The sequence below is a fragment of the Ostrea edulis genome, chromosome 9 (assembly GCF_947568905.1).
Source record: "Ostrea edulis chromosome 9, xbOstEdul1.1, whole genome shotgun sequence".
NCBI lineage: Eukaryota > Metazoa > Mollusca > Bivalvia > Ostreida > Ostreidae > Ostrea > Ostrea edulis.
The window spans coordinates 1,770,040-1,782,487 of NC_079172.1; the positions used below are offsets into that span (position 1 = coordinate 1,770,040).

The window sequence follows — 12,448 nt, forward strand, 5'->3', positions numbered from 1 at the left end:
GAAATTGGCCCGCGGGCCTTATGGCTCGCCTGGAGAGTCGAATTTCAAACTAATTTCACCGCAACTTTGCTTCAGAAGCTTATGATATGAAAAATTGATTATATCTAAAGTGTCTTAAAGTCAGAAACTAAATTGGGACTCATTTGTCTTTTTTTTTTTTTAACTCCGAGTACATCAACAAATCAGACGGAAGACCTACTCGTTGCTCGCAACGAGATCGTGTCTAGTTATTATTATTATTCTTTTTTTTTCTCCTTACCGATTTTTGTGCAGAAGATTTCTCGGAGATTGCTGGATCGATTTGCTTCAAATTTTCAGGATTGATGCGTTGCCATTTGAAGTTTGTACCGCCGTTTCAATTTTTGAAAAATCACGTCCGGTTGGAAGTTATCCCCCTTTTATCGATTTTCAGATGACCATTTTGTCCAGACAAAAACTCAAAAACGATAAAAGCTAGAGTGCTGAAATTTTCAGTGATGTTAGACGACATGTTGTAGTTGTGCACCTGGGTTTTCAAAATTTCCGGAAGTGCCTAGTATGGAAGCTCGGTAGAGGTCGAAAATGGAGTTTTAAAAAGTGTCCAATTCTTTTCCACGTTTTAAATCATAACTTTTTACTCGTAAATATTTTGTTTAGATATATATAACAAAAGTTGTACAGTTTATTGAGATCTTTCGTGTCATATCAAGAAATAGGCCCATGGGCCTCATGGCTCGCCTGAACCATTGAATTTCTGTTACAATTATTAACTTTTTTCTCACGAAACTTTTGGTAAGACATGTAGAATAAAAGTTGTTCAGTTTTGCAAGATCTATTTAAAGATATCTTTAAAAAGGCTTCCGGGCGTCATGGCTCGCCTGAACAGTCGAATTTGTATCGCAATTAATAACATTGATAACTTTTTTCTCGAGAAACTTTTGACAAGACATGTAGAACAAAAGTTGTTCAGTTTCGCAAGCGTTAACTAACGATGTTAAGAAATAGGCCTGCGGGTCTCATGGCTCGCCTGAACAGTTGGATTATTGCAATCTATAACATTTTTGTCAAGAAACTTTTAATAAGACATCTAGAACAAAAGTTGTTCAGTTTTGCAAGATCTTTCGAACAACATCATGAAAAAGGCGAACGGACCTCATGGCTCGCCTGAACAGTTTGATCAGTGTCATAATTACTAACTTTTTTCTCGAGAATCTTTTGATAAGACATGTAGAACAAAAGTTGTTCAGTTTTGCAAGATCTTTCAAACGATATCAAGAAAAAGGCCCACGGGCCTTAAGACTCACCTTAACAGTGATAAATGTCGCATAACTTTATACTCGTAAATATTTTGTTTAGATATATATAACAAAAGTTGTACAGTTTATTGAGATCTTTCGTGCCGTATCAAGAAATGGGCCAATGGGCCTCATGGCTCGCCTGTACCATTAAGTTTCGGTTACAATGATTAACTTTTTCCTCACCAAACTTTGATGAAACACGTAGAGTAAAAGTTGTTCAGTTTTGCAAGACATATCTAATGATATCAAAAAATAGGCCTACGGGCGTCATGGCTCGCCTGAACAGTCGAATTTGTATCACAGTTAATAACATTAATAACTTTTTTCTTGAGAAACTTTTATAAGACATGTAGAACAAAAGTTGTTCAGATTCGCAAGCGTTAACTAACGATGTGAAGAATAAGGCCTGTGGGTCTCATGGCTCACCTGAACAGTTGGGTTATTGTTGCAATGTATAACATTTTAGTCAAGAAACTTTAAATGAGACATCTAGAGCAAAAGTTGTTCAGTTTTGCAAGATGTTTCAAACAACATCATGAAAAAGGCGAACGGGCCTCATGGCTCGCCTGAACAGTTTGATTAGTGTCACAATCAATAACTTTTTTCTCGAAAAACTTTTGATAAGACATGTAGAACAAAAGTTGTTCAGTTTTGCAAGATTTATCTACGGATATCCTTTAAAAGGCTTCCGGGTGTCATGGCTAGCCTGAACAGTGGAATTTGTACCAGAATTAATAACATTAATAACTTTTCTCTCAAGAAACTTTTAATAAGACATCTAGAACAAAAGTTGTTCAGTTTTGCAAGATCTTTCGAACAACATCATGAAAAAGGCGAGCGGGCCTCATGGCTCGCCTGAAGAGTTTAATTAGTGTCACAATTACTAACTTTTTTCTCGAGAATCTTTTTATAAGACAAGTAGAACAAAAGTTGTTCAGTTTTGCAAGATCTTTCAAATGATATCAAGAAAAAGGCCCGTGGGCCTTATGACTCGACTTAACAGTCTGACGAATATCGCATAACTTTATACTCGTAAATATTTTGTTTAGACATATATAACAAAAGTTGTACAGTTTATTGAGGTCTTTCGTGCCGTATGGGCCCATGGCTTGCCTGAACCATTGAATTTCTGTTACAATGATTAACTTTTTCCTCACGAAACTTTAATAAAACATGTAGAATAAAAGTTGTTCAGTTTTGCAAGATCTATCTACGGATATCAAAAAATAGGCCTCCGAGTGTCATGGCTCACCTGAACAGTCGAATTTGTATCACAATTAATAACTTTTTTCTCGAGAAACTTTTGACAAGACATGTAGAACAAAAGTTGTTCAGTTTCGTAAGCGTTAACTAACGATCTTAAGAAATAGGTCTGCAGGTCTCATGGCTCACCTGAACAGTTGGGTTATTGTTGCAGTCTATAACATTTTTGTTAAAAAACTTTTAATAAGACATCTAGAACAAAAGTTGTTCAGTTTTGCAAGATCTTTCGAACAACATCATGAAAAAGGCGAACGGGGCTCATGGCTCGCCTGGAGAGTTTAATTAGTTTCACAATCAATAACTTTTCTCGAGAAACCTTTGATAAGACATGTAGAACAAAAGTTGTTCAGTTTCGCAAGTGTTAACTAAAGATGTTACGAAATAGGCCTGCGGGTCTCAAAGGAATAGGCCTGTGGGTCTCATGGCTCACCTGAACAGTTGGGTTATTGTTGCAATCTATAACATTTATTTCAAGAAACTTTTAATAAGAGATTTAGAACAGAAGTTGTTCACTTTTGCAAGATCTTTCGAACACCATCATGAAAAAAGTCAACGGGCTTCATAGCTTGCCTGAACAGTTTGATTAGTGCCACAATAACTTTTTTCTCGAGAAACGTAAAATAAGAGTTGTTCAGTTTCAATCAATAACTTTTTTCTCAAGAAGATTTTGATAGGACATGTAGAACAAAATGAGTTCATTTTTGCGAGATATATCTAGAATGATATCAAAATATAGGCCTCCGTGCGACATGACTCGCCTGATTAGTCGAATTTGTATCACAGTAAATAACATTATTAACATTTTTTTTTCGAGAAATTTTGACAAGGCATATTGAACAAAATTAATTAGTTTCGCAAGCTTTAACTAACCATATCAAGAAATAGGCCTGCTGGTCTCATGGCTCACCTGAACTGTCAGATTTTTGTCACAATCAATAACATTTTTGTCCAAAAACTTTTAATAAGACATATAGAACAAAAGTTGTTCAGTTTTGCAAGATCTTTCAAATAATATTAATAAATAGGCCCACGGGCCCCATGGCTCTCCCAAAGAGTCTGATTATTGTCGCAATCAATCAATTCTGTCAAAAAACATTTGGTAAGACATATACAACAAAAGTTGTTCAGTTTTACAAGATCTTTTGAAAAATATCACGAAAAAGGTTAACGAGCCTCTTGGCTCACCTGAAAAGTCTGATTAGTGTATCAATCAATATTTTTTCTCGAGAAACATTTTATAAGACATGTAGAACAAGAGTTGTTCAGTTTTAGAAGATCTTTAATAAAATATCAAGAAAAAGGCCCTGAGGTCTCATGGTTCGCCTGAACAGTCTGCTAAGTGTCGCAATCAATAACTTCTTTCTCGAGAAAATTTTCATAAGACATGTAAAACAAAAGTTGTTAATTTTTGCATGTATAGCCGTTCTTCATTAATTGAATTATTCCAGTCAAGATCTTTTCTTGTCAGGAATCGGACGGAAGACCTACTCGTTGCTCGCAAATGCAGAAGATTTTGCGCAGTAAATTGCACCATATTTGTATTACGGGATCTGCAGTGTTATGGTAGAAAACATAAATGTAAAACCATAACGCCACAGTTCTGCAGCTAAATTTTATGGTAGATAATTAAGTGTCAAATATGCCAGAATTTTAAATCTTTGACACTCTATATCTTGAAGTGGGGAAAAATTTAATAAATAATGTTGAACAAAAAATGTACAGAATAATGTTCTTCACAATATGCAATTTTTTTATTTTTACAAAACGGCCCATTAATGGGTGATCCTTAAATATTTCAATTCTGCATATCTCAAAAACAAATTGGTATCTTGCACTTGAGGAATCATTATCAATTCCTTAAATTATTGTTAATTCCCCAAATATGATGTTAGATCCTCTCTCCCTTCCGTTCTCCTAAGTTAATAACAAGTCATGGTGACATTTTTGAATGAAAAACAGCAACCTAAGCAGTAATAGTTCTCACCCCCCCCCCCCTTCCCCGCGGGATAAAAGTAGTTTTTCATTTATTTGTCAAACCCAAATCATTCCCTTGTTGGAACCCTCCCCTCCCAGAGAAATATTTGTGGATCTGACCCATGACTTTTTTATCTCTTCCCTGCTCACCCCATAAAATTTGGAAGTTCTTTTAATTTATCAAACATTCAGAAGCACCAAATTCTTCATAAAAATCTTATTTCTTATTATGGACTGAGTAAGATTGGCTAAAACTTCCCTACAATTCCAGAAATATCCAAACCTGTTTAATTTCTTTTTATATACCCTAGATTCAAAATTCCCACTCCAAGCTAATTTCCACTTGGTTTTCTCTGTGCGAGTAATTTTTCAATGTTGCTCAGCGTTATGTGTTTTAATGTGAAAATATCAACCTACGGGAATCACTAAACTGAAATCTGGGAAAATTTAATGGTAATTTTTATTTATTGGAACTTTAAAGATCGGGTTCGGCATTTGGCAAGTGCACCCACCAAGTACCAATCTCTCACCAGAGGGCGTTACGCTACGCTCCACAACTTCTCTGTTATCGTCTGATTTACAAGAATTTTGTAAAACAGAGCATCTTTGAACACAAAATAAATCTGCATCATTTTCATAAATTACACATAAATTTATGAGTTAAAAGCACATTGGTAGGTATCGAAACGCTGTATAACGTTAGTGCAACCTCCATATTTATGGAACTATTTTGTCTTGTCAAATGTATTAATTTGACTTTCACTTCGTAACTATGGACTCTACATTAGAAAAATTAGCGATATTATATGAAAATCTGACATTACACAAAGAACAGAAACGTGTCTTTCTGTTGGAGTCAAAGACGCCATTTTGTCCATGCGAGATCATGTGGTCAGCCGAATTATTTATCAGACGATAATAGAGATGAAAGTGAAGCTTGCGTAGTGCGCCCTCTGGTGAGAGAATGCACCAAGTACCTGTACAATTTTAGCTAGAGTAGGATTTTCCACTAGTTAAACAACTGGAAATGAGTTAAAGATTAGGAAAACATGACCCTGGGTCGTGGCCTCTGCTGGTGGACTCCATCATCCCACTATAAGAAATTCATCCCATTTGACAACTGATGTTTAACATTTTTCAGAGGGTTTCAATCTGAGAAAATTCAATAAATTGCTTATTACTCATGACCCCTAAGATTTTTTGCTTAATTTTTCCTTCTCTTGACATATGGCATTTTTAATATACATTACTATGTTAGGGAAATTGAAAGTGATTTTCTCGGTTTCAGATATTTCTGAGTAAAGTTTCTAAAACCGTGGAATTCCATCCAATGTATCGGTACGACTGTAGTCATTTGTCATACTGGGGTGCATAAAGACTACCAACACACTTAGTTCTTATAACACTGAATTGTTTTAAAAATGAAGCGTCACAATCATTTATCTATCAATTTCAGAAGGACAGCATCATGGTAACTATAATATGTGGGTAATCGGTGGACACTATCAATCTGTATAGAACTGGATACATATACATGATCCAAAGTTGTTCCCCCTTCAGTGGTGCTAAAGGATACAAGTTGTCTGAAGTTTTGATCTTTCAAAAATCTTTGAAGTGGCCCATTGGCTTTGGCATCCTCATTAAAATCCCCCAAAATGATACTGTTTTGATCACTTGTTTTTAAGAAGTTAAGAACTTTCTGAAGACTGTTAAGGAATGTTGCCATATTTACCATGCATGGTCGATACACAGACAACAACAAAATATTCTCCTTTATCAACTTCACAGCTATTCCTTCAATATTCATCTGGGACAGTGAACGAATATCATAACAATTTTCACCATCTTTCAAATACAGAGCAACGCCTCCACCCCTTGACATGTGTAAACTCTGATTTGAGACAGTGCTTTCCTCATATGCTTCCATTCTAGGAAGATGATGAAACTGAAACCCTTGAAGAGCATAATTCTTTGTGTTTTCTCCAGATCTTAACCATGTCTCTGTTAAGCAAATAACATCAACCTGATTGAACCTCACATCATTTTGTAGATCTCCAAAATGGCTACCTAAGCTCTGTATATTATGCAAAACTATTTTCTTTCCACTGGAATTTAGAGTTCGTGAAATGTCACCAATAGTAACTTTCGCCATTTCATTTAGAGATGTCTTTACTTCTGAATCAGCATAAATATTTTTCTGCAATCGAGCTGGATCTTCAGTATCAATAAATAGGCCGGCCTTTGATGTAACCCTTGATAGTGCAACATATGCCTGACCTGGGGCAAATGCTCTATCTAAATTCACTACAACTTTGTCTGTTGTCATCCCTTGCACCTTATGTGCTGTGCATGCCCAAGATAACCTAATTGGAAATTGGTGGCGTACCACTGTACTAACTTTGTCCTTTATCTCTTCTTGCACTCTTTCTATGAACACCAATTTCCCATCCTTTGTTTTTTGCCCGGACTTCTTTCCAACTTCCTTATTATCAAAATCTATTCCCACAGCTCTTACAATTCTATCACTGTTTTCTTCAAATATGAACTGACAGATATATCCCATTACTCCATTCACAAGGCCATCTTCTACATTACAATTTCTTGTGAGCATCACTCTTGCTTTGATGGACAAGATCAGAGTACTTTGAAGTCCATCACTTCTTGATGTTGTCACAGGTTTACTTTTTAGCATCAGTTTACCAGATGTTTTGTCCTTCCTATAATCTTGTGCATTAATTTCTAATAAATCATCACAAGATCTCTTTAACATTGTCAGGTTGAATGCGTTTACCTCCTCATTGGTAGAAAACACATGAAGAACATCTTCTGGTCCTTCCCTGATACATTCTTGTAACAAGTTACTTTGCTGCTGTGTCAATTGCTCATCTCTTTCTCTTACACGAAGAGAATTAAGTACCTCAGCAAAAGACAAATCATCTCTTTGTCTCATTATCCCTTTCAACTCAATGACCTTAAATAGGTCAAGCCAGTAGTCCACAGGATATGTCATATTTTCTTTGTAAAGCCTTTCATCTTTTCGCTGCTTAACTGGAGGAAGCTGATAAAAGTCCCCAACAGCAATAACACAAACTCCTCCAAATGGTTCTCTGCATTTCTTAATCTGTACCAGCCTTTCGTGTATGTAGTACAAAAGTCTTTTGTACACCATTGATATTTCATCAATGATAAGAATCTGAAGATCTCCTATCTTCACTCTTAATTCACTGAGACTCTGTTCTCCAAGTGGTTCATATGGCAATGGAAGATATTTTTTTAATGAAAACAAGTGGTGAAGTGTATTTCCGCCAATATTGAAAGCTGCTGTTCCTGTGAATGCTGCGAGAAGCACTGATATCCTCTCTGGATCAGACATTATTCGTGAAAGCAAACGTGATGCTTCGTAATGAATAGCTTTGATGAGATGACTTTTACCAGTACCTGCACCTCCAGTTACAAATAAATATAAGGGTTTATATTTCTCCCCTACAATCTTTCCTAGACACCAATCGCGCACCATGTAAAATATTTCCCTCTGTGTTTCATTCAGATTTTGAAGAATTGGTATCATTGCCTCTCTAGAATTCATGTTTTGTTCTACATGATACAGGACATCTGCATTATGTGTCCCACTCTCAATATCCGGTATAATATTCATACTACCTTCCTGTGGTACTGTGTTGTCTTTTCTGTGTGCTAGGCCTTCTCTTCTGAGAACCTCTGTTTCTGGACATATGCGTGACCATGCATCTTCTTGTTCACCATTCATTTCATATGCTTCTTGGGCATTATCAATCGCATCTTCATTTTTTGAATACCGCGAATGATTCAAATCCACAATTGACTTCACAGACTGCTTTCGTTTTCTGCCAGAAATCTTTACGTAACCAGTTTCATAAAAATCCTTATACAAATCAAACCCAGGTGGTTTTAACTGTGCCTCTGTCCAGTAAGGAAGAAAAAGTTGCAAAAGAGATTGATAATATTTTTCTGACATTTTTTCAACGCTGAACCTTGGATACCTCACAATAGCATGTTGTGTTCTCGTTCTTCGTTGCACGTAACCCTTCCCATTCTGTAATTCAAACACATTTTCATTTTCCTTCTTAGGAACTTGAGATTTAGCCAGCACTCTGAATTCAGAACAAAAATCTGCAAGGCACATTTCATGAAACATTTGCTTATCTGGCCTGTTCATGTAACGTTCAATGATATTTGTCATCCAAACTTCATTCTCATCATCTTCCTCATCATTTATCTCTACATCCTTTGAATATTTTTTCTTCAGCAAGGACAAAGGCTTACTTAAGCGCACTGGGTTATCGCCTACAGGTACAAAAACAACTTTCCTAGAACACTCCTTCATCTTCAAGTTACACACTCTGTACACAGCTTCCTGCGCACTTACTTCTCTGTGATGCAAGTAAGCTGAACCAATTTTTTTCATTGTCTGTCTGGCATCAAAGTTTCCTTCTTCAGCCTCCAATTTTGTTTGTTTGAGTAACATACCCATTTCCCTTTCTGACTTTGATATATAGGAAACAATGTAAACAATGCAACTGAATGGATCCAGTACAAACTGTACGTCCATATTAGCATCCCAGGATTTTAAAAGACATGGGTTATATTGGTTTGTCCACACTTCATTTGGGCAACGTTTGAGAATAACAGACCTTTTAGATGATAACATGTTATGGGCTTCTTCATACAATTCCTGAGTTATTGAAAGTTCATCAAATATCTTCTCTGCCGTTATGTTTCCTTCATCATTCTGTACTTTATCCCAAACACTAACTAATATTTCCTTGGCATACTCCTTATTTACCTTTGCTTCTATTTTACACTCATCCGACTTTTCTTCCTCCTGTATACTTGTTATGAATGTTTTTTGCGATGGAGGCCTCGGGAAATTAAACCTACATTCTGTACCCTTCTTTTTGCAAGATTTTGAATGCTTTTTACTATGTTGTTGTACTTCTAAAACACTTTTTCTCAATTCTGGGTCATCACTTTCTGATGGTACAGCACATGCCACATATCTGTCAATGAAGTTACATACAGCTTCCTCCCCATCAGAATCAATATTTGGTGCATTTTCAACCCAATATAAACAGTGCATGTGGGGAGATCCCCTCTGCTGAAACTCAACTCTTTGAAAAAAGTCTACTACCTTTCCTATTGGTTCAGCTGGTGAAAGTATGACTTCCCTGTGAAATATTTGAAATCTATGTTCAAACATTCTAGCTACTGTAACTGGATTGGACCTTAAAACATCATTCTTTTCTGACCATTCCATTTGATCTGGGTTTCTGTCAATGCTTTGTTGTTGTAATATGATTCTAACAGCATCATTCCATCTATACTCTGCTACAGAAAACGAACAAAACCACGTTGGGATTCCTAATTGTCGTAGCATAGCAAAGAGGTCTTTTTGAGCAGTTGCCCAGTAAGCAGGTGTTCCTCTTATCGGTTGCATAAATCTTATAGCGTCATCATTCCTCAGCAAACTGGAAAGCGTCATTGGATCTTGCAACATATTTAAAGTTACTGGTTTCCCACTGATACATTTTGATAGAGATTTTCTAAGTGAAATTTGTGTTTTCTCAATCACTTGATTCAATTCAGACATGTATTGGCTAAAGAAAATGTAATTGGTATCCTTTGCAAACCTGTTATCTGCGTTCATCAACCTATTGTTGAAATACCTAGAAAGTGTTAATTTTTCTGACCTTTCTTCATTCCATGAAAAACGACCACTCGGAAAATGACAAGGAAATGCTTTAGCTTCATTGCCAGGTTCCTGTAACATTCGAACTGGGTTCTTCCCTTCAGCTGGTGCAATGTTGTACACGTCATCATTATTATTCTTTTTTTTTCTCCTTACCGATTTTTGTGCAGAAGATTTCTCGGAGATGGCTGGATCAATTTGCTTCAAATTTTCAGGATTGATGCGTTGCCATTTGAAGTTTGTACCGCCGTTTCAATTTTTGAAAAATCACTTCCGGTTGGAAGTTATCCCCCTTTTATCGATTTTCAGATGACCATTTTGTCCAGACAAAAACTCAAAAACGATAAAAGCTAGAGTGCTGAAATTTTCAGTGATGTTAGACGACATGTTGTAGTTGTGCACCTGGGTTTTCAAAATTTCCGGAAGTGCCTAGTATGGAAGCTCGGTAGGGGTCGAAAATGGAGTTTAAAAAAGTGTCTCATTTTTCTCCACGTTTTAAATCATAACTATTTACTCGTAAATATTTTGCTTAGACATATATAACAAAACTTGTACAGTTTATTGAGATCTTTCGTGTCATATCAAGAAATGGGCCCATGGGCCTCATGGCTCGCCTGAACCATTGAATTTCTGTTACAATGATTAACTTTTTTCTCACGAAACTTTTGATAAGACATGTAGAATAAAAGTTGTTCAAGTTTGCAAGATCTTTCTAATGATATAAAAAACTAGGCCTCAGGGCGTCATGGCTCGCCTGAACAGTCGAATTTGTATCACAATTAATAACATTAATAACTTTTTTCTCGAGAAACTTTTGACAAGACATGTAGAACAAAAGTTGTTCAGTTTCGCAAGGGTTAACTAACGATGTTAATAAATAGGCCTGCGGGTCTCATGGCTCACCTGAACAGTTGGGTTATTGTTGTAATCTATAACATTTTTGTCAAGAAACTTTTAATAAGACATCTTGAACAAAAGTTGTTCAGTTTTGCAAGATCTTTCGAACAACATCATGAAAAAGGCCTACGGGCCTCATGGCTCGCCTGAACAGTTTGATCAGTGTCACAATTACTAACTTTTTTCTGGAGAATCTTTTGATAAGACATGTAGAACAAAAGTTGTTCAGTTTTGCAAGATCTTTCAAACGATATCAAGAAAAAGGCCCACGGGCCTTATGACTCGCCTTAACAGTGATAAATGTCGCATAACGTTATACTCGTAAATATTTTTTTTAGACATATATAACAAAAGTTGTACAGTTTATTGAGATCTTTCGTGCCGTATCAAGAAATGGGCCCATGGGCCTCATGGCTCGCCTGAACCATTGAATTTCTGTTACAATGATTAACTTTTTCCTCACGAAACTTTGATGAAACATGTAGAATAAAAGTTGTTCAGTTTTGCAAGATCTATCTAATGATATCAAAAAATAGTCCTGCGGGCGTCATGGCTCGCCTGAACAGTCGAATTTGTATCACAATTAATAACATTAATAACTTTTTTCTCGAGAAACTTTTAATAAGACATGTAGAACAAAAGTTGTTCAGATTTGCAAGCGTTACTAACGATGTTAAGAATAAGGCATGCGGGTCTCATGGCTCACCTGAACAGTTGGGTTATTGTTGTAATCTATAACATTTTAGTCAAGAAACCTTTAATGAGACATCTATAGCAAAAGTTGTTCAGTTTTGCAAGATGTTTCAAACAACATCATGAAAAAGGCGAAAGGGCCTCATGGCTCGCCTGAAGAGTTTGATTAGTGTCATAATGAATAGCTTTTTTCTGGAGAAACTTTTGATAAAACATGTAGACCAAAAGTTGTTCAGGTTTGCAAGATCTTTCAAACGATATCAAGAAAAACGCCCACGGGCCTTATGACTCGCCTTAACAGTTTAATAAATGTCGCAATCAATAACTTTTTTCTTAAGAAAATTTCCATAGGACATGTAGAACAAAATTTGTTCAGTTTTGCGAGATATATCTAGAATGATATAAAAAAAAATAGGCCTTAGGGCGGCATGACTGGCCTGATCAGTCGAATCTGTATCGCAGTAAATAACATTATTAACTTTTTTCTCGAAAAAAAGCTGACCCCTTTAATTAGTTGCCGAGAGGTAGAGAGAGTCTTTAATTTATAACATTTAAATGATCAACATTTGTAAAACATTACCAAAGCTAAATTGTACGTCTAGACAATATATTTGTATCA

The 12,448-nt window shown here is 36.1% G+C and overlaps 1 protein-coding gene across 1 annotated transcript; it reads right to left on the reverse strand.

Moving 5' to 3' along the window:
• Positions 1–5,949: 5,949 nt before the first annotated feature.
• On the reverse strand, positions 5,950–10,047 carry LOC130049938 (uncharacterized). The gene has a single exon (XM_056148187.1). It carries the CDS (start codon positions 10,045–10,047, stop codon positions 5,950–5,952), a length of 4,098 nt encoding a protein of 1,365 aa, XP_056004162.1.
• Between the last annotated feature and the right edge of the window lie 2,401 nt (positions 10,048–12,448).